This window comes from Camellia sinensis, chromosome 9 (genome assembly GCF_055761805.1).
Source record: "Camellia sinensis isolate YWXY chromosome 9, ASM5576180v1, whole genome shotgun sequence".
Taxonomy (NCBI): domain Eukaryota; kingdom Viridiplantae; phylum Streptophyta; class Magnoliopsida; order Ericales; family Theaceae; genus Camellia; species Camellia sinensis.
Window position 1 is genome coordinate 136,917,683 of NC_138969.1, and position 26,636 is coordinate 136,944,318.

Below are 26,636 nucleotides of genomic sequence, written 5' to 3' on the forward strand. Positions count from 1 at the left end.
TTATTTGCCACGGTTTTTAAGTCGTCGCAAAAAATTCAATGTCATAAAGCCCCTTTTCTAGTAGTGAATGGGACAATTTGTCAACCATTCAAGTCCTTCCATTCCAAAAACAATTAGGTGCATAAATGATAAAGAATAGAAAAAAAAGAAAGAAAGAACAAAAAAAATACATATGAACCATGAACCATCTTTACTTTAAAAAATAAGTAACACAACATATGAGACAACACAAAATTCATACCCATAACCAAACAAACTGCAAAGCATATGAGACAACCATATACCCAATATTCTAGAAAGATTTGGGGATTGAGGGAAAAAAAACGCCACCTCCAACCACATACTAAAAATTCAAAAAAATACCATACAAAAATAATTTTTTTTAAAAAATCAATATATATATATATATGATTTTTACTCTATCCATCTACTTACCCATCTACTTTTGTCATTCATTTTCACTAAAAAAAAAAATCAGGAAAAAAAAAGGTTTAAAAAACAGAGAAATCCAAAAAAAATAAAGCCAAATTACCCACCTACTTTTGTCTTTGATTTTGAACAAAAAAATCAGAAAAGAAAAAAAAAAGGTTTCGAAAGTAGAGAAACCCAAAAAAATAAAGCCAACTCACCCACTTTTGTCTTTGATTTTTAAGACCAAAAAAAAAACAGGACCACTTCCAGGTGATTTTGAACCCAAAAAAAATAATAAAAAAACAAAAAAGGAAGACTTGGGATTGCAATAATACAGTTGCATATTCACTCCAAAAGAACAAGTCGGAGGAAGCCATTGAAGAAAAGAAAATCAATTAAGCATTCCAACTGTCTAGTAGGTTCTCTCTGTGAAAATGTTGTGGTTGAAATGGGCACATGGAGATGGCTTTTATGTCCTCTTTTCTTCTCTTTTTAGTTTCCCTTTTCAGCTTATCAAAATAATAAACAAACAAAAAATGCAGGAATCACAGAACAAGTCGGAGGAAGCCATTGAACAAAAGAAAACCAATTTAAAGGTTCCAAAAGGAAAAAAAAATGTTTAGAAAGCAAACCCTTTTCTTCTTGTTCCTATCACAAGTAGCCATTGAACAGAGCTTCTGGTCTTGTCGAGGATCTTCGGGGCAAATGAGTGGCCAGAATCAAGGCGAGGTTGCGCCGGTGGTGGTGGAACAATGGGATCGAGGCGATGAGAGGCCGGTCAGGTGTGAGAGAGAAGGGCTTGTAGAAACCCTTACACAGTAGAGAGAGAGAGAAGAGAGTATAGAGATAGAAGAACATAGTAGAGAAAGAGAGAGAGAGAAGAGAGTACAGAGAAACAAGAAACAATACCAGTAGAGAGAGTGTATTGACCGGTGGTAACAAGCTTTTTTTTTTAAATTTATTTTTTAACTTGTTTTGGTTTTGGATGGTTAAGATTTAAAGATTTTAATCTAATGGTTCAAAATTATTTTCATGTATGGTACCCAAATACCACTTTTGGGTACCATAGTCGAACCCGATGAGTAATAACACACGTGTGGATTGTGCTTCTCGACGTCAGACAACTTGAGGAGATAATAGGGTAATTATCGTTTTAAAAATTTAAATTGTTTATTTTATAAATTTTTTAATGTATGTTATTTATAAAAAAAATTAGTTCAATCTAATAATTATAACTTTTCATTTTATCATATTTGTCTAAAAAAAAAATAAACGATAAATATATTTTTAAAATAGAACATTCATTTTTTTAGAAACAAATACTATAAAATGAAAAATTTACGATTATCAAATTGACCTAAATTTTTTCATAAATGATACACATTGAGAATCGTACAAAACAAATGATTCAGATTATTGAAACGACATTCGTAATTGGTTCTATAAGTCGCTCAAATTCTCTCATATTGAGACTCAGTATAAGAGAAGTTTAACCCAATACATACACATATACATACACCTATTTAAAAAATAACTGGTAAATTACAACAAACCAACTTTAAATCATGATCTATTCGTATTTTGTCCTTTTAAAGTTTAAAATTCAATAGTTAATATATCTTCTTCTTCTTCCACTTTTTTTTGAACTGGAAAATGCCCTTAGGCTACAGAGGAAAAACAGAGGCCAAAAGAGCCTTAGTTAATATATCTTAAAATATTATTATATTATAGTTTACCCTTATTATTAAGATAATTTAGGAATTTACACAAATTTATTAAATTTTTATGGCAGTAATAGCCTTATTTAGTGATTCCTTTGTACTTTGTCACTAAGCCTATGTTTGGGAAGTAGGTTTTAGGATTTTTTTTTTGGCTAAAATAGTCATAAAAAAATAAAATAAGTTTTTTAATTTAATAAGACAAAACATCATATCAAATCCATAATCATTATATTATTTCTTTCACAAAAAAATTAAAAAAACTAAAAAAGTCCTTCCCAAACTAAGTTTTTTAACCTCAGGCTAAACTAGTTTTTTTTTTTTTTTTAGAGAGAATAAGCAATTACACAGAAGAAGACGTCTCAGACATCACCAACGCCATTAAAGAGGACGGAACCTCCTCCATCCAAATACGTGGCGACTCAAAATCAGAGGCTAGCCTACTTAAACAATGAGCCACCGAATTGCCATCTCGACAAACATGCGAAACTTCTGAAGAAAGGAACCTCAACATGAGCGCTTGAGCCACACCTACAAAATGATCATAGCAAGATAAGTTATCCGCCTTACCTTGAATAGCAGCCACCACGTTTTGAGAATCACCTTCCAGATGAATATGTCCCAATCCCAAATCACAACCCAATTGAAGAGCTTTTATCGCACCCATAGCTTCCACACAATCAACATCCTCCATATACTGGATCCGCTCAACCATAGACGCAATGACTTCCCCATGACAGTCCCGAATAATAATGCCAACACCAGCACTGGCGTGGGCCGTCCTAACAGAGCCGTCAAAATTCAGTTTGAAGACACCCTCACGTGGCGCAACCCACCTTCGCATCCGAACCTGGGCCGGAGGAAGATGGCCACGCTCTTGTGCTTGAACATATTCAGAAACATAATTCACCGCGAAAAAAACAACTTCTTCCACAGTCTTTGATTTATTGCCAAACAGAATGGAGTTTCTATTATTCCAAAGGCACCAACAAATAGCAATAAATAATTGCATGGGTTCTGGACCATTTGTGGCCATGAGTTGGCAGACCCACTCAAAACAATTGTTAACAGGATTAGATTTGATAATCAAATTAAGTGAGCTCAATCTCCACACTTGCATGGCAAATCCACAGTTGTGAAAACAATGACAAACCGTTTCAATCTCCACTCCACACCCGGGACATAAATTCATATTGACAATATGACGTTGTCGCAGATTGGCCCTTACCGCTAACAACCCGAGGCACATTTTCCAGCCAAAAATCTTAAGTTTGGTCGGTAAATTAAGCTGCCAAAGACCTCGCCAGAACTGCCTCTGTGACTGCCCAATATTGGAGGTATCACCGTGGCCATCCACAGATGCCATATCCTTACACAAATGATATGCCGATCGAACCGAAAACTCACCATTTCGGGTAAAATGCCAGACCAATTTATCCGAAGGTAACGTGGGACAAAGAGGAATGCATCAGATAGCCTCCACATCCATGCCCAAAAAATTTTGCGTAAGCATCCCATCATGCCATGCTCCCTTCTCAGAATCAATTAATTCACAAACCCGTGCATCATCCGAAAGATTGGAAGGTGGCAAAATTACCTTAAAAGAATGAGGCCGTGGAACCCATTTATCATACTTAACCGAGATGCTGGCACCATTTCCAACACGCCATCGAAGCCCAGCATTTAATAGGCTTCGAGATCCGACTATGCTCCTCCTGGTGAATGATGGATTGCTCCCGACCAAAGCATCAAGAAATGAAGTTTGTGGAAAGTACTTAGCCTTAAAGACCCGCGCAACCAAAGATTGAGGCCGTTGCAGTAATCGCCAACACTGTTTGGCCAGCAAAGCTGAATTGAAATGTTTAAGGCACCGGAATCCCATACCACCCCGTAATTTAGATTTACACAATTGTTTCCAGCTAGTCCAATGAATTTTACGGGTTTCCTCTTTTTGTCCCCACCAAAAATTGCACACCATAGACTCAATTTCATGGCACACTCCATCTGGGAGGCGAAAGCAGGACATAATATAAATGGGTATGGCTTGAGCAACAGACTTAATGAGGACCTCTCTACCCGCCACCGATAAAATTTTTTCCTTCCAACCATTTAAACGAGACCATACGCGCTCCTTGACAAACCCCAACACAGCGCGCTTTGAATGCCCCACACAATATGGTAATCCCAAATACTTCCCATACGGCGCCAATGACCCCACCCCAAGAATAGATGTCACCACTCGCTGAGTAACCAAGTCCGTATTTTTACTAAAGCAAACCACCGATTTTTGAAAATTAACTTCAGGCTAAACTAGTTAGAAAAGTCAAAAAATCAATCCACTTCCAAAATAAAACCTAAGATAAGAGAGATAAATTATAAATGTGATCACCAAATAAAAATATTATTGTCTTAACAAAATAAATAAAAGATATTATTATTTTAAAAATCAATAAATGTATCAGATGCTTCAAAATAATTTTCTATATATCTAGGGACTCCTAACGAAAGGTACTAACTATAATATAAGATAACAATTTGAGCTAATTAAGGGGTGGTTTGGCATAACTTATTTTAGTCTATCTTTTTATTTTTTTATTTTTTTTAGGTCACATCAATCAGTATCGCCTCTCTACTTTTCTACACATCTTTTTATAAAAAGTTAAAAAGTACATTTATTTAGAACATCTCAAATCATCCCTAAGTTGGCGTTTGACATGTGACTTTTTAGTTAGCATCTCAGTTATTTTTGTTTTGACTAAAAAATTTTCATTTAGGTTGACTTTTTTGACTTTTATAAGAGAAAAAATGAAATGATTATAGTTTGGATGTGATATTTGGTTTGTTTTGAAAAATAAGATAAAAGTTAATTTTTTATTTATTTTTTGAAAAAAAACATATAAAAAAATAGAGAGCAGATATCATTTAAAGAAGCCAAAAAATTAAAAAATTGACTTTTAACTCAAATATTTATTAACTTTTTAACTTATTTGTTCTTTTTAAAACAAATTTAATCCAAAAAAAAAAAAAAAACCAATGCCAAACAATTTTGCGTTTGGAAATTGAGAGGGACAGACGGCAATAGAATCATAATTTAAGGAGTGTACTTTACTCTAGGGCTGTGTAAAATATTGTCAAATCCGTTAAAATCGTACCGCTCTAATCGCTAACCGAGATTTAAACTTTAAAATTTATAATCCGCCAACCGAACCGCTTCGGTCCGCTATACTTAATACGTATATATTTTTTAATTTCCAATAAAATATTAACGTAAAAATAAATGTGAGAGAGGTTTAAGATATGAAATTTATTACAAATTAGTGATTATATCTGTGAAACATATTATGTAACATTACTTTGTATTATATATTTAAAAAATATTATATAAATTGTTATATATTATGCAAGTGTATGATAATTAGTTATAATATTTTTTAATCTGTCAATCTGTCAAAAATCGCCTAAATCACAATATGTCAATCTGCTAAACCGCAAGCCCGCCATTCAATTTATAATTTTACTCTAAAATCGCCCGAAACTCACCATGCACACCCCTGCCCTGCCCTACTCTACTCTACCCATGAAAATAAAAAATAGAACATAAAAAAACACATATACATACATGGATATACATACATGGATATGTATATATGTATCTATATTTTCCCATTTCAATAGTACACTGCGGCTGTAGCCATTTGGGTTCACTGACCATCTGAGTTTTTCCAAAGGTTTTCTCTTCTGGGCTTCAATTCTCTGCACTCGTAAGGGTTTTGTGTTCTTGATGATTTAGCTTTTCATGTTGATGAAGTGAAGTTTTGGGTTGTTTAATTTATTAAATTTTTGCGAGCCAGTTGTTTGTATTGTAATTTTGATATACTAGGTTATGGAAATTTGACATTAGATGACCTTATTTAAGTCTTCTCACTAGTGTTTTACCGTTTGTATTTGCATTTGATAATTGAACTTAGAATAAAAGTTTATTTTTTTAGTTCAATTTAACCTTTTTAATCAAAATTCACACCTTTTATCATAAAATTGATCAATGTTTGACTCATTATGTATAATGGAGCTTCTGGGCACATGGTTATAAAATTTATATTTAGTCACAAAGTCTTCAGAAATTGAATCCACTATAGACTGAGAGTTAACTACGATCTTTCGGGCAATACTGGTAGTATTTCTGAGGTTTAACAAAATTAGGGTAGTTGCATGGATTCGATGACACAAAACCGAGTTTAGTCAATTTATCTTAAACACTAGTTTCAAATTTTGCTAATGAGGTTTTTAAATCTCTCTCTATATATAAGTTTCGAATTCATGACAATCACCATTACAATCGAGAATGTCATATTAGGATTGAAGTTAAGCCAGTGTACGTTGTCAAACTTTCCTTGCTGATGTTGTTCATGAGTTCAATTTTTGTGTGTGTGCACGCGTGACTCTATAACAAAAAACAGCCTAGTCTGTTTAGTTAACATAAAAGTTTAAATTAATAGACACAACATAGTTTCCTGTTGTATTTATTGTTATATCATTGTTGGTGGGGGCCCTGTGTGGATGTTTTTCATTCTGAAGTAGGTGTTTTTTTTTCCTTTTATTTATTTATTTTTTTCTTCTTCTTCTTTTTCCTTCTTGAACTTGGGTGGCATTCCTTAATCTCTTTAAAATGAATCTTATTAATTATCCAAAAAATATATATTTTGATAGTAAGTCATGTAACCTAATCAAATTATTTGCAAATAGATGCACTGAAATATCAGAAGCAGTTGGAAGCATCTCCACTTGGACTTGGAGGTTTAAAATTCTAATCCAAATGGCCCAAACAAGCCATACCAACTTCACCACATTTTTGTGCATTCCTCCCTCCCCATAAGATTAAGGGCGACTCGAGTCCTCACATTCAAGGTTGTCAAAGGACTTCCATATAGCAAACTATGTTCTAAAAATTCAAATAAAACCTAGAGGCTCTGGTCACAACATAAGCAATCGAACTAGTGTAGACAATCTCGAGTTGGGAGTTATGAGGGAATGGTATTGGAGAGGTAAATATTACAGATAGAAAGATAGGAGCAATGGTTGATGCTGCTGGCTGGAAAGTAAGTCAAGCAGAACGAAATTTGGTAACTTGGGGATCATATTAGCCACCAAACTACCCGGTGATGTTTTCCCTTCTCAATTCCCACTCTGAGTGAATAAGAGGTCTTTGTTGCTAGCGTACTAGAGCTGACATTGATAGAGGGGTGACATAACTTTAGGCGTACTTGGCATGCCTAGAGTCCAAACAATCAATATGGTAATGACACGTGTCTCAGGGATCATGTGGGAAGATTCCCTCTATAACCACTTGGCCAAGGCGAATATACCACAAGTCCCTTGACAGATTGATGGAAAGGGGTTTTGACACTTCGATGATCCCTTACTTTTAGCCACCAAGCCATACAATCCCCAATGTCCTAGTAAGGACAACAACGTAGCCATTAGGCCGCACTGTAGTTGCATTCAAAGTTTCAACACCGAGACTCGTTCGAGATAGTCACACCTCCCAAATCCTTGTAGGATAATTCTGCTTGTTTATTTCATTGCTGTCAATCAAATATATAAGATTATAAGCATCTCCATTCCTTATCCTAATAACAGTTTGACTCAACTAGGACTCTAGCTTAACAATTAAATAGGACTCTTACATAACAATTAAATAGATAACAACCAAATCTGAAATAGCAGGAGGAAACAAGGATACCTATCTAATCCAAATCTAAACATCTGCTAAAAACATGTGCTGCTGTGCAATTTGCTAGGCCTAAGCTGTTGTTGTACAGTTTGTTGGGCTGGACTTGGGCCTTCTTTGATAGGACTGAAATATGGGTGGCAAATCCTGAGGCCTATCATTCCCTCCCTCCTGAAAAACAATCTTGTCCTCAAGGTTGAGATGTGGGAACCTGTGCTTCGGGTCATCATGTGGTTCCCAAGTGGTATCAGAAGTTGGTAAATCTTCCCAATGGACCAACATTTCTTTGATGAATTGCCGGCGTGTTCTGACCCACCAATAATCAATCAACCATTGAGGAACAATATGCAAGTAACCTGTAGCTGAAAAAGAGGGTAAGTGAGGAATTACGGCAGAAGGGTTGCCAATGTGCTGCTTTAATTGGAAACATGAAAAACTGGATGCACTAGAGTTCCTTCCGGCGAAACCAACTCATATGCCACCTTGCCAACTCTTTTCTTGATCTAATAAGGCATGAAATAGCGTTGCGACAACTTTTGGTTTGCTCGCTGGAACAAGCTAGATTGTCAATAAGGCTGAAGTTGGAGTAATACCTAATCATCTACCTCATATTCTTTCTCTTGGCAATGTTGATATTGCTGGACTTTCATGCGATTCTGAGCTTGAGCCAAATTAAGCTTTAGTTCCCTAACAATGTCATTTCTTTCCTAGAGTTGTTGCCCAACATCATCCACTAGTGATAACCCTGGTGTATAGTCAACCAGCGTAGGAGGCGGCCACCCATAAACAACCTCATATGATGTCACACCTGCAGCATAGTGTAATTGGTGTTATACCAATATTCTACCCATATCATCCACTTGGCCCAATGTCGTGGTCTGTCCCCAACAAAACATCGAAGATATGTCTCTAAGCACCTATTTAATACCTTAGTCTGGCCATCCGTTTGAGGCTGATATGCAGTGCTCATTTTAAGCACTGTTCCTTGGAGTTTAAAGTGTTCATGCCAGAAATTGCTTATGAAGATGGGGTCACGGTGACTTACAATAGAACGAGGCATCCCATGCAACTGAGACAACTCTTGGGAAAATATCGCCGCTAACCCCGGAGCTATAATAGGATGTTTGATGGAAATAAAATGACCATATTTCAAAAGCCGATCAACCACAACCATGATAGCATCTTTACCCTCCGATCTAGCTAGCCCCTCGCAGATTCTGTTAGGAATGGGTACGGGTTGAAGGAGACGTGCTCGTGACAAAGTTTCATATTTTGCAAGTTGACAAGCATCATATACCTTAACAAATTGTTGCACATCTCGCTGCATAGCCTGCCAAAACAGATGTTGGGATAAGCGGTTTTAAGTCCTAAATACTCCAGAATGACCTCCAATAAGGGTAGAATGAAACTCCTGTAGCAACCTTTGTCTCAATAAGGGAGAAGTTGGAATAACTAGTCTGCCTTGAAAGAATAAGAGACCATCTTGCAGCTTGTGGCCTGGAACAGAAGATGGATCAGCCCGAATTTTATCACAAAGTGCTCGTAAATCATCATCAACCATTAACTCATGCTTTACTTCATCCAGAATAGCTAATCTAGGCTCGGAAATAGTATTCAATTGCCGTTCTTCCAATTGTCTGGATAAGCATTAGCAACGATCTCCTTGCCTACACGATAACTAATTTGATAGTCAAAACCCATCAATTTGATGATTCACTTTTGTTGTTCTGGAGTTGAGATCCGCTGTTCTAGCAAGTACTTCAAGCTTTGATGATCTGTTTGTATTTGAAATCTTCTTCCAAGAAGATAAGGTCTCCACTTCAACACAGCTAGAACCACAACCATTAATTGCTTTTCATAGGTAGACTTGGCTAAAGCTTTGGTTGATAAAGCTCAGCTAAAGAAGGCAATAGGCTTATTATCTTGAGATAGCATAGCCCCAATGCCGACACCTGAGGCATCACTGTCAATGACAAACATCTTAGAGAAGTCTGGCATAGCTAGGGCTGGAGCTTCTGTCATGGCCTTGTTAAGAGATTCAAAAGCTGTGGTAGCCTTAGTAGACCTTTGGAATCCTTCCTTTTTAAGTAAAGCTGTGAGGGGAGTTGCAATCTTACCATAATCACGAATGAAGTGACAATAATAACCTGTTAACTCCAAGAAGCCTCTAAGGCCTCATTTGGGAACAGGCTATTTTAATCACTTTTTGACTTTTTATAAAAAGTTGTGCAGAAAAGTAGAGAGAGTGATGTGACAGCTTATAGTGGTTTTTTGGCTTTTTAGCTAAAATGTTAGTCCCCAAACAAGGCCTAGTGCAGTGGCATTACTAGGAACAGGCCAAGCAATCATCGCATGGACCTTTCTTGAATCTGTTGAAACACCCTGCATTGAGATCGTATGGCCTAAATACTCATCAGATGTCTGTCCAAATGTACACTTGGATTGATTAACTCTCAATTGATGTGTCCGTAAGATTTCAAAAACTGTCAGCAATTGTTGTAGATGCTCTTCCAAAGCTCTGCTATATACTAAAATGTCATCAAAGAATGTGAGCACAAACCTTTGTAGATGGGGACGAAAAATTTCATTCATCAAGGACTGAAATGTGGCTGGGGCATTGGTAAGTCCAAAGGGCATTACCAAGAACTCGTAATGCCCATCATGAGTTCGAAAGGCTGTCTTATGCACATCCTGTGGCTGTACCCTAATTTGATGATATCCCAATTTTAAATCCAATTTAGAAAAATATTTTGCTCCATGCAATTCATCCAAGAGTCCATCAATTACTAGTATTGGAAATTTATCCTTGATAGTGATTTGGTTTAGTTCTTGATAGTCCATGCAAAATCTCCAAGACCCATCCTTTTTCTTGACTAACAACACAGGTGAAGAAAAAGGACTAGTGCTGCTTCTAATGACTCCCATAGCCAACATTTCCCCCAACATCCTCTCTATTTCATTTTTCTGAATGTGAGGATATCTATAGGGCCTTATATTGGGCGGTGATGCCCTTTCTACTAGTGGAATAGCATGGTCTATTGGCCGGCTAGGCGGTAACCCATGTGGCGCTGCAAATATGTTTGGGTACTTCACAATAACTTGCATCAAATCTTCTTGAATTGGACTACTTAGGCTAGGGCTCTCAGTTGGAGAGATGAAAAAGATACCTAACATTGGCTGCTGCCGAAGTTGACGTTTTAAGTTAAAGCTGGCAGGTCTAATCTCTCCTTCAGTAATTCCCACCAACTGCACATGATGTCCAGCATGCTCAAATTCCATACTCCGGTGATCCCAATTGCAAGCAACATTCTCTAAACTCCGAAGCTAGCTTACTCCCAATACGACATCCACTCCAACAAGTTTGATTGGAAAGAGTTCAACTTGAATTTGAAGATCCGGTAATTGGATGGAAACCTTTCGGTAGACCTTGTCACAGTCTAAGCGCCCCCCCATCTGCAACTGGCACTTTGAATTGTTGAGTGGGAGTTGGCTTGAGGTTAAGTGTATGAGCCAAGCGCTGGTTGATAAAATTGTCGCTGCTGCCAGAATCAATCAAAACCACCACCTCTTGTCCGCTAATGTGGGCAGGTAATCACAAGGTTTGCAAAGAAGATGCGCCCCCAATTGCATGCAATGAAATCTCAGGACTTGGTTCTAATGCAACCTCTTCTGTACCACTACCATTGCTAGGACCAAAATCAACCTCCTCATTTTCATCACCAATTAAGAGATACACCCTTTTGGTTTTGCAATGATGGCCAGGTGCAAACTTATCGTCACAGTAATAACAAAAACCCTTTTCTCTTCATGCTTGCATCTCTGACCATGTCATGCATCAGAAGGGATGTCCATTTACCTTTCGTTTCTACCTCAGGTGCTGCTGTAAGTGGTGGCTTCAAGTCAACATTGTTGGTCTTTGGACATCCTTTCTAATTTCCAAAAGAGTTGCGTCGATGTTGTATTTTATCTTCTTGAAGACGCGCCAGATCAATAGCTTCTGTAAGGGTTGCAGGTTTGAACATCTTGATTTTGCATCGAATTTCATCCTTTAGTCCTCCAATAAAGTTACCAATCAATCCAGCTTTTGGCCACTCCTTGACACAAGCGGATAACTTTTCAAACTCAGCCTGATACTCCCTCACAGTCCCTACCTGTCGGAGGTTCTTAAGGGCTTAATTAAAGTCTTGGAAAGCTGTTGGACCAAATCGAACCAACAAATCTTTCTTAAGTTGATCCCAAGTGTGGCCCGGATTATTACCTTCATACCACTGGTACCACCGATTTGCTTCCCCTTCCAAATGGTATGATGCCAATAGCACCCTATCTGTTGCAGTGTCCGATGGGCTGAAAAAACACTTCTCTACGCAGAAAACCCATTCATTAGGATCATTCCCAGAGAATAATGGAAAATCCAGATGGGCTGTGCGAGGTAAGATGTTATTATCCCTGATATCAAGGTCTTTTCCCTCCTTTGGCTTGACCCAATCTGTCAATCCCCGCAGCTGTGAAACCAACCCTGCCACCGTGACTTTCAAATCTTCCATGGCAACAGGTAAGTCTTTAATCTTTCTCATCTCACTTGCAATCTTCTGTATGTCATTTTCAGTCTTGTCTATGCTTGCCTCCATTGCAGATCTAGTTGCTTTGCTGCTGGCATCTATGATCAACTTGGCTCTGATACCCTTGATAGGTTAGGCCTGTCACACTGAGACTCGTTCTCGAGAGTCACCACCTCCCAAATCCTTGTAGGATAATTCTGCTTGTTTGTTTCATTGCTCTCAATCAAATATATAAGATTACAAGCATCTCCATTCCTTATCCTAATAACACTTTGACTCAACTAGGACTCTAGCATAACAATTAAATAGGACTCCAACATAACAATTAAATAGATAACAACCAATTCTGAAATAGCAGGGTGAAACAAGGATAACTATCTAATCCAAATCTAAACAACTCCTAAAAACATGTGCTGCTGTGCAATTTGCTAGGCCTAAGCTGTTGTTGTACAGGTTGTTGGGCTGGACTGGGGCCTTCTTTGATAGGACTGAAATATGGTGGCAAATCCTGAGGCCTATCAGCCTCTTTGGTTCGCCAGCTGACTAAAGAAGACATCAATATGGGTATTTCTACATATAGGATGGAGATTCTTATTCAAGAGGAAGTCATTTTTTTGCTCTAACCCTGCCACAATTGTTTTCAGAGCTTTATTTTTAATGGAAATGCATAAAAAGTTCTGGAGTGGCTTTTATGGGACCATGACAAGTGGGGACCAAATGACTCAGTTGAGGAGTTTAACCCTTTTTATTGTTCTTCTAGGCCTCTTGTTGAGTTGTCAGAGTTTGCAACATGTACTACTTTGGGCCCCAAGAGACTGTTGTATTTGGGCCGTTTTGTTACCCCCAGGTGTATTGCTGCGTGTTTTGTTTAGCGTCCTTCACGAGTTTGTTTTTTCCGCATTCCTGTTGCTTAGGGCTTCTTTCACTTTTGAAACTTCCTTGCCACAATTTATTGCTTCTGCGGGGTTTACTATCCTAACATCCACAACTGTAAATTAGGACCCTCTTGCATAATGTAGCCAAGAATGGCCTAACTCTTTGTTTTCATTGTAAGCCTTTAGATTGTTGAACACATCCTTACGAATGGACTTTTGCAAGAAAGCTATTCCTTCTTGTACAAATTTTAGATAATCAATGTCTGATGTGTTTGAGAGCAGGCATAAAGAGAGTTATTCAGCTAGAATCGTGAAATTTAAGCAATTGTTTAGACTCTTGTGAAGCAGATTTTGTGGGCAGTTTGTTGTCTATTTTTAACTAAGAAACACAAATTAGGAAGAAAATATAAATGAAAAAAAAGAAAGACATTAATATAATTGTAAAGTTCTTGCATGCTAAAACTATAATAATGATCAGAGCTAAAAGCACCAATATAAGATCAGACATAAATTAAAATTTCAAAGGCTGACAGATTTTGTATTGAAGAGGCTTCTCCATGTTGTACAAAGATCACTAATTTAGTAGCCACTGACATGTTTGGCAATATTTTGTGATTAGTTTAGTTCAAGGTGTCTGGTATAGTGGCTGTGACATTGCTAACTTTAATGTTAACAAGATAGTTTTTAATTTTGTTTTTGTTGTTGTTTTTCTTAGTCAGTTTTTCAATTCCAGCAATGCTGCTTGGACACGGAATACAAAATTGTTTTGTGTTATTAGCGTTGGATAATATCAAGGACTTTCCCTTTTGAACCACATTCATGCAGTGGTCTTCATTAATGCACAGGACACTGTGCTTAGACAATTTGTGCTCAAGGATGGGAATTTATGTCTATGTATATAGCTATATTTTTGTACATTGCCATACAAGTACATATATGTGTGTGTGAAGGTACAGCTTATATAGTTATTTGCTTGCAATCATCTTCCTTAAGCCTGTGTGATTGGTTTTGTTGCTTACTTCTTGAGGTGATCTTTAGCATTTATTTGTTTCATCTGCTTCTTGTTTTTCTTTAGCCAAGTTATAATAATCTAGCAATCGGGCATCTTGCCATATCATTTCATGTTGGTGTTCATCATGTTACCATTTAAACTGAATGTTGCAGGTGCGTGCCACTCTTTCAGTGAATAGGGAAAGAAATATACAGTTGTTCTGTCCTTCCCTCGGACAGTGGTGTTGCATTAAGTTAAAATTTAACTATAGAGTTATGGACTGGGTTGAAGAGATACGCCAAAAGTTTGAAATTCAATGCTTGGAGGCGGATGGTGTTGTGCATGAGGTTTTGCATTTACCTTCCCCTTCTTTTTCCCTCTTCTAATCAATGTACATTGTTTTTCTTTGAGATGCTTCTTCTTGTTTATTATTTATTTTTTTGAACTAAGATGAGATCCTCAATGGGTAGTCTTAATGTGGACATTTATCTAATCCATAAAGTTGTGACTGATTCTTTTCCTACAAATCGAACCATGTTCTTGTTAAACTTGTTCAAAATTTTGAACATTCTGGTTGGACTCTTTCAAGTCTAACCCAATTTTTGCTTCACATGTGGGCCATATTTTAGATTCCAAATATTATTTTGGAACAATAGTCTGAATAGCTAAAAAATAAATAAATTAAAAAAACTAGATAGAAAAATTTTAAATCACTCCTGATTTTCATACATAGCCAAATTTTCTATTTGTTCTACCCTTAAATTGATATGAGTATTTATAAATGCAGAACATTGTTACAATGAAGTGATTTATCACATAGGCTATGTTCCAATGGTTCAAGAAGTGTTGCCAAAATGTCTGTTTAAGTCTGATATTATGAATGAAATTTTTTAATTCGGACACATTGAAGAAGTGTCGGACACCCCTTTAGGAGAGTCCACAGAATGTCGATGTCCAACAAGACACGGCTCCTCCATAGAAGTGGACGTGCTTCTTAGGCTACATGTCTATATGTCATACTGTATTGGCTACTAGAGCTCCTATGTTTGCCACATTAATATCAATTGCTCACTTGGACAGGAAGCATTTAGACATGCTGAATGATGACAATTTTTTTTTCTATCTAATCTACCTTCAAATTGATTTGCGTACCTTTGACAATCTAAGTCTACCTTTTGCCTAGGGTAGGAAATTGTGAAACCATGTTTTGCTGTGGTTGTATTTTCTGTTGTTTATTCTCCCTGCATCAGGTTGAATAGCTACTCTGTTCCGAGGTTTACTATATCTCATATCATTTATGCTCCTGATGCTGCTAATGTTTATCAAATAGAAATTGTTTGTGTATTTTGACATTGCAGACAGTGGGTGCCAATATTGAAAACCAACTGCAGACAATGGGTGCCAATATAAAACAACTCTGTTCAGAATTTGTGCATGATGTGATGCCTTCATTTTCACCAGATTTCATGGAAGGGGTAGGTCCTGAATTATCTCCTCAACAAAATAAAAATGTTAATCTCACAACTCAGGAAAGCTCAATAATTGGTGTTGATATTGACCCTAAGAAGGGACTTGGCAACAAAAACTCTTTGGCCCATCAATATTGTATGGAACCTGTGGACGAGAAACATATTGATTTATTGTCAAAGAAAAAGGATGATATTGGTATGAGTGAAAAGTTAGATATGAGTGTAATGGAAAATACCACAGCGAAGAAACCATTCCCAACGGAGATTCCAGTAGTAGTTGATACTGCAGAGAAAGATTCAAGTTTGACATCATTATTTTGTGGAGTCAACAAATCTGATGATGAAAGATGGGATGGTCAAGATGATTTGTCAACACCAGTATCACTAGATGGATATCACTCTTGTATGAAGGAAGGGGAAACTACTGGACTTACCACAGCTGACAATTCAAATGTCCTGCAATCAGAAAATTCAGTTATTTTAGTTGAGTCCTGCAAGTGTAGAGTTTCTGGTATTGGACATACTTCAGTTGATGCTTTCTCAGAAATATCTAGTGGTAAGGTTTTGTTATCCTATTTGTTATATGTTCTTTCTTTAATTTTATTTACTTCTGTTGATTTCTACTCTGGCTGGTGCTGCAACCTTTGTGACTGCATCTGTGACAGATTCTTGTTGGCTTGGGTTTGAGCTACCCAATGAAGTTTCTGAATCAGAATATGTTTCCATTGCAGATTCTGGTAAATTGTCATTTCGGTCTTTTCTTATGTATTTTAATTATTTTTTTTAAAAATATTGGAGCCCAAGATAATTGTGACTAGAGGGGGTTGAATAGGCCAATTTCAAGAATTATCTCAAGATTACCCAATTAATTTTGATGATTCAAATTAAATTGTGATCACAATGGAAAATCCAAATAACTTTGAGATGGAAGACACAACAATTAATGTGGAGACCCTCCTGGAAAACTCTCCAAGAAGGGAAAAACCATGATCCCAATACTAAGCAAAATCCACTACAGGACACACAGGAAGGATTACAGGTCTTGAAATGCTCCAGAAGCACGACCTTACCCAATCAGCCTCCTTTAACTTGATTGAGCAGCACAAAGCTTCCTGCCTCAATCTTCATACACCGATGACTTTGTTAACCCAATGGCTAGGAGTGACAGGACAATGCAATGCAGGATTTTTTAAGGTTTTTGTTTTTGATCACTCACTCACATATGATGAACATTTTAGTCCCCAAATTTTTTTCAAGCTCTTAGCAAAAAGGGCTGCGTAAAATAATGAGTTTGGTTACCCTAAAATATTTGATGGATGCTTATATAGCAAGGAATCAACCTAAATTTTAATGTGATGGGAATACACAAAATCCCGTTTGAGGGATTGATCCCCACACTCCCCCAATCAATCGCAAGCTTCTTGAAGCTCAAATAGACGGCAAACAAAGAAGGGTGATCGATCGTCTAATGATACAAAAGTCGGCTAAAAAATGAGGAAGAGCGATCAATGCAGGGGAACAATCTCCTCCTCTGCTATGGCAATCGATCACCTCGGGAGGGGATCGATCACCAGACACTGATAGAAAATAACCTTAGATCAACCCTAACAAAAATGATTTTTATGCTTTTAAAACATAGGGCACAAAACCTAAGATGCAACCTACCATGAATGCAAGTGACTACGAGAGCAGGTAACAGAGCGAAACTTTCTGTTGATGAAGAAGCTGATTAAGGTATTGATGTAGAACAACTATTAAGAAATGATATGGCTATGAAAGAAGAAAGCAGTAATTGAAAAAGAAGAAGAGAGAAACAGAAAACTGAATCTGCAGTTTATTCACTCTCTTCACATACAACCTGATTACAGTCCAAAAAAAACTCCCCTTTGTTTCCCCTCTCAATCATAGCTATATACATCCCATACTAACTAACAAACAAACTTCTCCTAACCACTAACTAACCCAACTAACTAACTGACCCAACTAATTAACAAACTTCTAACTAAGTTGAAACTGAATTCAAAAGCTGAATTCAAAATTTCTTTCTCTAAATCATAACATTTCCCACCTCATAAAAACAGCCTTGACCTCAAGGCTGGAATTGGGGATATTTGGTGATGATGTCCTGGTAGTCCACCCAAGTAGCATCTTCTGAAAATGAGTGAGACCACTGAACGAGGAGTTGAATCACCGCCCTGTTGTTCCTCTTAACCATACGTCTGTCCAGCACCGCCACAGGTTCCATTTGAAAAGTACCATCAGGTGCGACTGGTGGCAATGTAGGCTGTGCGACGATGTGCTGACCCAACTTTTTCTTTAACAAAGAAACATGAAACACGGGATGGATATGAGCAGACGCAGGTAGCTGGAGCTGATAAGCAACCTTTCCAATTCTTGCCACAACCTGAAATGGACCATAAAATCGAGGAGCAAGCTTCATATTCCTGTGTAAAGCCAAGGTAGTCTGCCTATAAGGTTGCAGCCGCAAATAAACCCAGTCATGTGGTTCAAATTCACGGTCAGATCGATGCATATCAGCATAATGCTTCATCCTGTGCTGAGCTTGATGCAAATTGTCTTTTAACATTCTGAGAATTGAAGCTCTTTCTCGTATCCAATTATCCACCTCAGCCACAGCAGAAGGGTTGGAAGAAATGAAAGTGTGGTCTGGAGGATCTTGACCATAAACAGCGTAATATGGAGTGGTTTTGATGGCTGAATGATAAGAAGTGTTGTACCACCATTCAACTAACGAAAGCCACTTAACCCAGTTCCTAGGACAGTCACCTGACATGCATCGTAAATAATTCTCCAAGCACTTGTTCAAGATCTCTGTCTGACCATCAGTTTGTGGGTGATAGGCTGAACTTAAACACAATTTGCAACCTTGCAAAGTGAAAAGCTCATGCCAGAAATTGCTAGTGAAAACTGCATCTCGATCGGAGACAATAGATGAGGGCAATCCATGTAGTTTGTATACTTGATCCAGGAATACTTGAGCAACATCTTTGGCTGTGTACGGATGTGAAAGTGCCATGAAATGGCCATACTTAGTTAACCTGTCGACAACCACAAATATAACAGATCTGCCGTGGGATTTGGGAAGGCCCTCAATAAAATCCATAGAAATATCAGACCAGACTCGATTGGGAATAGCTAGAGGCTGTAACAATCCAGGGGATTTCACATTTTCACTCTTAAACCTTTGACAAATGTCACATTCGGAAACCAACTTCGAAACATCATTCTTTAACCCTTTCCAATACAAAATTCTCTGAATTCTCTTAGTAGTTTTATCAATCCCTGAATGCCCACCTATTGCAGAGCAATGAAATTCCTCCATAATCTGGATCTTGAGCTGAGGCGTGTTCCCTACCACCAATTTGCCTTTATAGGTCAGAATCCCTTGCTCCCAACGATAACCCCTATGGGAAGTATGATCAAGAATCAAATCAGCAATGACTTGTTGTACCACTGGATCAGATATCCAGCTTTGCTTGATTTCAGCTAACCAACTAGTAGACACAAAAGTAATAGCATGCAAAGTAGCAAGGTTATTTGTAGTATCCTCCCTCCTAGACAAAGCATCCGCTGCCATATTCTCTTTTCCACATCTGTAAATGATCTCAAAATCATAACCCAACAATTTAGTAATCCACTTCTGTTGAAAAGGGGTGCCCACTCTTTGCTCCAATAAGTACTTTAAGCTTTGATGATCTGTTCTGATAAGAAATTTCCTACCCAAAAGGTAATGCCTCCATTTGAGTACAGCCAAGACCACTGCCATTAGCTCCTTTTCATAGGTAGATAAAAGTTGATCTCGTGCAGATAAGCCTTTACTCCAAAAAGCTATCGGATGCCCCTCTTGCATTAGCACCGCCCCTAGGCCTTTTCCTGATGCATCTGATTCCACCACAAATTCTTTAGTATAATTAGGCAAAGCTAGAACTGGTATTGTGGTCATTACTGCCTTAAGCTGTGCAAATGCCACTGCCGCTTCTGAGTTCCATTGGAAGGAATCCTTTTTGAGTAATTGATTTAGTGGAGAACAAATTTTTCCATAGCCTTGAACAAACCGTCTATAGTATCCTGTGAGGCCAAGAAATCCTCTTAGTTCCTTTAAGGTAGCAGGTGTTGGCCAACTAGTCATAGCTGTAATCTTGGTTGGTTCAGTAGAGACCCCTTTTCCTGAAACCAAATGCCCCAAGTATTCTACCTCCTCTTTACCAAACACACACTTGGACCTTTTGGCAAATAGTTGGTGAACTCGCAGCAACTGCAAAGTAGTTTGCAAATGATGCAGATGATTGGTCCATGTACTACTATATACTAAAATGTCATCAAAAAATACTAAGATGAATTTCCTTAAGTGAGGCCTAAAAACTTCATTCATCAAGCTTTGAAAAGTAGATGGGGCATTTGTTAACCCAAATGGCATTACCATGAACTCATAATGTCCATCATGGGTTCTAAATGCAGTTTTGTAAATGTCTGTAGGAGTTACCCTTATCTGGTGATAACCAGATCTCAAATCCAGCTTAGAAAAGTACTTAGCACCACACAATTCATCAAGGAGTTCATCTATAGCAGGAATAGGAAATTTATCCTTCACAGTAGCTTTATTTAAGGCTCGATAGTCAATGCACATTCTCCAATTCCCATCCTTCTTCTTAACTAACAGCACAGGTGAAGAATAGGGACTAACACTGGTTCTAATAATTCCTGAAATTAACATCTCGCTGACCTGTTTTTCAATCTCAGTTTTTTGAAAATAGGGATACCTGTAAGGCCTGATATTGGTAGGTTCTGCCCCTGTTTTCAATGGTATGCAATGGTCATGAGATCTGGTTGGAGGAAGGGTCTTAGGTTCTTGAAAAATATCTCCATAATCAACCAGCAATGCTTCCAAATCTGGTTCCAAGTCTGGTTGTAATGTATCCTCTATTTCATCACATTCAGCCTGAAAAGAGTACACCTGAGCTACAACTCCTTGTGCTTGTTTCTGAACTATCTTTTTCATTTTATTAGCCCCAATGACTGTCAATTCTTCTTTCTTTGCTCCCCTTAACACATGCCTCTTGTCATTCAACTGAAACTCCATGCTCAGATTCTTGAAATCCCACTTTACTGGACCCAATGTTGCTAACCACTGAATTCCCAAAACCATGTCACAGCCCTTGAGTTGCAAAATCCTCATGTCAGCTTGAAATTCAGTGCCTTGCATTTCCCACCGAAATCCTTTACATATTGCTGTGCTCATTAGTTTGGTGCCATCAGCTACTAAAACTGGTAATGGGTCTGTCTCTGAGGCCATTATCCCAACTCTCTTGATTACTTCTGGGCTTAGGAAATTATGAGTACTTCCCGAGTCTATTAGAATCATAACTAGCTTTTTCTTGACATTTCCTTTTACCCTCATAGTTCTGTAGGAAACAGAGCCAGACAGGGCATTAATAGAAATTTGTAATTCCTCTTCCGGAACCTGGTCTTCCTCCACATCTGCACCTTCGTCTTCTACCTGTTCTTGATCTTCTTGTTCAACCTCCAGAGCATATAACTGCTTCTTTTTACAGATATGGCCCCTTGTATACTTCTCATTGCATTTGAAACATAATCCTTTGGCCTTTTTTTCTTCCCAGTCCTTTGGTAGTTCTTTCCTTACAGGATTCATAACTGGATTTTGTTTGGCTTGATGGGAAAAAATAGATTCTCCTGCTCTATTCCCTTGTCTTGCTCTTCTTGTTATGGCTTCAATGCTATTCTCCTGCATTTTAGCCAATCCAATGGCCTGAACTATCGTAGTAGGCCTGAACATTAACACCCCTGCCTTAATGTCTTCTCTTAACCCACTGATGAAACAACTAATAAAAAAAACTTCTGGTAACTCGCAGGTTCTATTTGCCAGAATTTCAAATTGCTCCTGATATTCCTTCACAGTGGTTGTTTGCTTTAATTTGGTCAGATCACCCATTGCATCTTCATAAGAATTGGGCCCAAATCTGGAAATAATTCCTTGTTTGAACAGATCCCAATTAATCTGGCGATGGCATTTCTCAAACCACTGATACCATTGTAGGGCCTTATCCTCTAAATGCAGAGTAGCTAATTTCACCTTGTTTGCACTTTCAACTGAGTTATAATCGAAGAATCTCTCACATTTATACAACCAACCAGTGGCATCTTCCCCAAAAAATCTTGGAAAATCAATTCTTGCATATCTGGTATTGAAAAAAGAAGATGATTGAGGTGAATCCGAACGAACCTGGGCTTCCATGGTTTCTGGATGATTTCCAAAGACTCCATTTGCCATTTGATCATACTTGACATTCATGGCAAAAATCAATTCCTTGATTTCGTTCACATCCTTCAATGAATTTCTAATCTCTCTGATATCCTGTGCTTGCCTATCGCTGCTGTCTTTAAGCGTTCGTATTGCTTCATCTATTTTTTTTGATTCTTGTGCCCTAGTTCCATCTGCCATTTCTGTGGAATTTCTCTCGCAGGCCAAGAATAGCCGGCTCTGATACCAATTGATATGGCTATGAAAGAAGAAAGCAGTAATTGAAAAAGAAGAAGAGAGAAACAGAAAACTGAATCTGCAGTTTATTCACTCTCTTCACATACAATCTGATTACAGTCCAAAAAAAACTCCCCTTTGTTTCCCCTCTCAATCATAGCTATATACATCCCATACTAACTAACAAACAAACTTCTCCTAACCACTAACTAACCCAACTAACTAACTGACCCAACTAATTAACAAACTTCTAACTAAGTTGAAACTGAATTCAAAAGCTGAATTCAAAATTTCTTTCTCTAAGATGCAACCTACCATGAATGCAAGTGACTACGAGAGCAGGTAACATAGCGAAACTTTCTGTTGATGAAGAAGCTGATTAAGGTATTGATGTAGAACGACTATTAAGAAATCCGTTCAACTATTTAATTGATCCCAAAAGCCCAAATATGTGGAGAATTGATACAAAAGAGAAGAGAAAAAAATATAGAAAAGAATAAGAATGGAGAAAAAAAAGAACAAGGGTCAAAGGCTCACATAAACTGCCACAACCTTCTAAAAATGTTGAGAGGGAAAAATTGGGTAGAATCTATAGGCGGCTATGTTACATGGACCTGGGTACGGGTGTCGGGTGCGGGCATGTTTCTAGAGGTCGGACTCATCAAATCATAAATTTAAGGATACGTGGCTCGGCAAAATAATGTTAAACATTTATATTTTTAATTAAGTATGTGAGATAAAATTGTGCTATATGTAGTGTCAAAAAGACATTTATAGCAATTGTACAATAATATGTACAAATAATAGTAGTGTTAAATACAATTATATTAGAAGTGTTTGATGAAAAATATCTGACACATATCTTATATCCTTGTCCCAGTGTCGGGTGTCCGACACAGGTATTTGATTTATTTTGAATAGTCCGTGTAACATAGATAGGGAGTAATTTTCTTTTAGTGAGTAGACATGCTACTATGCTAGTAATCGTAGTTTGGTGATCACACGGCATCTATAATTTTCATCACATGGCATATTTATTTAAAATCCTTTTCTATAATTCCAGCTTATTTTAAAGTTTTTTCCCCCTGTTTTGTTGCTAGTTATCATTTATCTGCTAATCATTTGATATTTGTTCAATTATATATCTCGTGTTTGATACAGTGTGATGATAACTGAATGGATAACTTGCATTTTTCTTTTGTTTTAAGTTGCAGAAGGATCAGACAATATCGGTGCAGAAAAGTTCACAGATGGACAAGTTATTGAACCAGCCATATGGAAACCACATATTTTAGTGAACTAAATTTTGTTCTGTTTGTCTCAGAGCAGCAAAAAGTCAATCATACAAGGTGCATGATCCCTCTCTTGTGAATTCAGTGTTCTGTTTAAAATTTGGTGCCATAATTAATTTATATTACAAATTTGTAGTTTGAAACAAATATTTGGTAGTATATTAATATATGACTTATGGATTCTTTCTTGTAAGCATGGTTGTTAAAATCTTACGACTCACAATACATTTCAATACGAGTTTCAACCAATCTGATTCGTTTTGCGTTGTTCAAGCTTAAATTAAGTGAATCTTTCGATTCAATAGTGATTCACACCGATTCACTTCTATTTGCATAATGTATGAAACGTCATTTTCACCATATAATAATAATAATAATAATAATAATAATTATTATTATTATTATATTGATATACATATTTTTATATGCATATATAATATTTAGTCATGTTGATATTTATTTTATTTTAACCACTTATGTGTGTTTATATGCATACATATATAAAATGATGTTTTATGTTAGATAAAATTAATATAAAAATTTACGATTTGATTTGCGATTTGACAACGATGCTTGATAGATTATTTTGTTAGAACTTGCTTTTCTGCTGCATGGACTTCAACTGCCATGTGATTTCTTTTACTACAGAAGAAAATTTGCGAGGCTTTTGCTGCAAAAATGAAGTCAGCGAAAGAGCAGGAGTGTGAGCAGCATGCACCCGGGAATGAAGATCGGGATGCAGGACTAAATCAACACGAAGGAGAGAGTTTAGCACCACCTGCACTTACAACGAAGATGGAGACTGTGGATCATGATTTTTGTGATTCTGAATGGGAAATTATTTAGATAAATTATCACTTCCTTTGCAATTAATCCGGCAATTCAATTGTTGTTTTAGCGTTTCCTACAACGTAATAACTGTGGGGATGAGGACGATCCATGCATTTTTGTGCAATTGCATAACAAATTTTATAAAATGGGAGAGCCCATGTTTTTAAAATCATGGTGTAGGCTGTGATTTTTTTTCTTAGTGCTTCTTATTCTACCTAATGTACGTCTGGAAAGTGTGAAGTGTATTTTGGTTATTTTATATTTTCTTTTACGTTATTTTAGTCATGAGAGTGGGTTAGAGTTTTTTTTATCTATGGGAGTTTCAATTTGCACCCTAAAAATTAGGTTGGGCATCCCATTAGTTTGAACACCCTAATAATAAATTTAAAATTTTATTTATTTATTTTGACACTCCAGATAATACTTATCCTAATCCTAAAAATACAAATTTACTTTGTACACCCCATTACTAATAAATAGAGAAACAAAGGCTTTGTTTGGTAGAGTTTTGGAACGTTAGTTCTAGGCTTTAATTTGCATATCATGTTTGTTTACGGTTTTCAAAAATTAATTCTATACTCACTTTTGAAAACTTTGTCCAAGGCGGGAAAATTTGAACTAACCGATCGTCTGGCCGGTTGACTAGAACAGTGCATTATTTTTATTTTTATTTATTTATTAATTTTTTACAATTGACACATGTTAATTTTTATATATTCAATAAAAAATATTTTTCAATTTTTTTTTAATTTTTTATGAGTTTTGAATAGAATTTTGAGTTGTGTATTTGGTTATGAGTTGTAAGCTTTTGTATCAAATATCATATGTCACATAAAAAATTCTCCACTCTTTTCAAAGCTCATTCACCAAAAAATTTTTCACACTCAAATCATAATTTCAAAACTCACAAACTCAAAATACAACTCAATTCTCAAATCATATTTAGAAAATTTTACTAAACACAACCAAAAATCACATTTGGAGTATCTAAAATTTCAAGCGACGGAGAGAGATTTTGAGTTCATTCGAGATGAAGAGGGATTCCGAGACGAAGAGGGTTTTTGCTTCTCTACACAATCTGTCCATCAAAGCAAACCATTACTCCTAGATCCACTGGCGGCTATCTATTTTTAGATACTTTGTGCCGAACACAAGAAAATTGGTTCTAGTTGTTTTACATAGATACTCAGTGCCAAACAAAATATATTTGTTCGGATATTACGTTCCAAACATGTGAAGTTTGTTTGGATACTCAGGTCTGGACCATAGGAAATTGATTCTAGTTGTTTCACATGGATACTCATTGCTGAATAAAATATATTTGCCCGGATACTTAATTCTAAACATGTGAAGCTTGTTCGGATAGTCAGTGTTGAATCAATTCAGAAAACCAACCTATGAAAAACAATAAACAACAATTAAAAACTTATTTTTTCTATAGAAAATTGCTTGGAAACATATTCTTTATTGTCTATTGTTGATTTTAATATGAAATAGAATGCAAGAATGATGGATTAAAGCAAATAAGGTTAGGCTAGGGTTGGGTATGAAAATGCAAAGTGATGAAAGTAGGAAGAGAATAAAGAATGAATATTGGGGCTGATGATGAATGAGGTGTATTTACACTTTTTCCAAAGTCAAATATCATTAAATTGGAGTACCTAACCTACTTTTTAGGGTGCAAATAAAAGCTCCTGTTGGTGTAGTGAAATCTTATTATCCTCATGTCATGTAACAGTATTTTTTATTTTTTATTTTTAAAAAAAAGTTACATAAAGAGATGGGCAGGCTCAACGCCTGACCATAGGTTTAAGGTAGGATGACTCATACTACTTAAGCTAAGTACACATCATAATATTAACTTCATTATTGTTTTCTTTTATTTTTACTTATTTGAATTGTACACATATTACATGTGCTATCCACTAGTCTATTTTATATATTTTGTTCTCTAATTTTTAGTTTGCACAAAATATGTAATTAGGTTTTGCTCGATTCATACTATTGTTCTATCTCTTATTTGCTAATATGGTATTAGAGCTCAGGCAGAGAAAAATTTTGGGTCTTTTTGTTTGCATTTTGTTTACCTTTGAATCTCTGCGTGCAAGATAAGATTACAAGTGAGGGAAGATGTTGGATAACTTCTATGAACAAAATTTGGTTTCAAGTAAATCGACAGAGAAAAGTTGACAGACAAAACAAAATTTTACAAATAACAAACAAATTAGGCAATGTGACTGGTGTT

At 36.7% G+C, this 26,636-nt stretch overlaps 2 protein-coding genes across 7 annotated transcripts; one reads left to right on the forward strand and one right to left on the reverse strand.

The window, feature by feature from the left end:
* Nucleotides 1-2,472: 2,472 nt before the first annotated feature.
* LOC145799770 (uncharacterized) lies at nucleotides 2,473-3,495 on the reverse strand. Its single transcript, XM_082889406.1, has one exon. The coding sequence runs from the start codon at nucleotides 3,493-3,495 to the stop codon at nucleotides 2,473-2,475; it is 1,023 nt and encodes a 340-aa protein (XP_082745532.1).
* Nucleotides 3,496-5,753: 2,258 nt separating this feature from the next.
* Nucleotides 5,754-23,753, forward strand: LOC114277267 (uncharacterized). 6 transcript variants are annotated; one of them, XM_082887715.1, is made up of 5 exons: nucleotides 5,754-5,890; nucleotides 14,456-14,629; nucleotides 15,641-16,307; nucleotides 16,417-16,488; nucleotides 23,483-23,753. In XM_082887715.1, exons 2-5 carry the CDS (start codon nucleotides 14,558-14,560, stop codon nucleotides 23,569-23,571), a joined length of 900 nt encoding a protein of 299 aa, XP_082743841.1. In that variant the 5' UTR covers nucleotides 5,754-5,890; nucleotides 14,456-14,557; the 3' UTR covers nucleotides 23,572-23,753. The 6 variants fall into 6 exon arrangements, with proteins under 6 accessions (XP_082743841.1, XP_082743840.1, XP_082743845.1 ...); XM_082887714.1 differs by having other exon boundaries at nucleotides 5,765-5,890; nucleotides 23,477-23,753; XM_082887719.1 differs by having other exon boundaries at nucleotides 5,774-5,890; nucleotides 14,456-14,673.
* The last annotated feature ends 2,883 nt before the right edge of the window (nucleotides 23,754-26,636 follow it).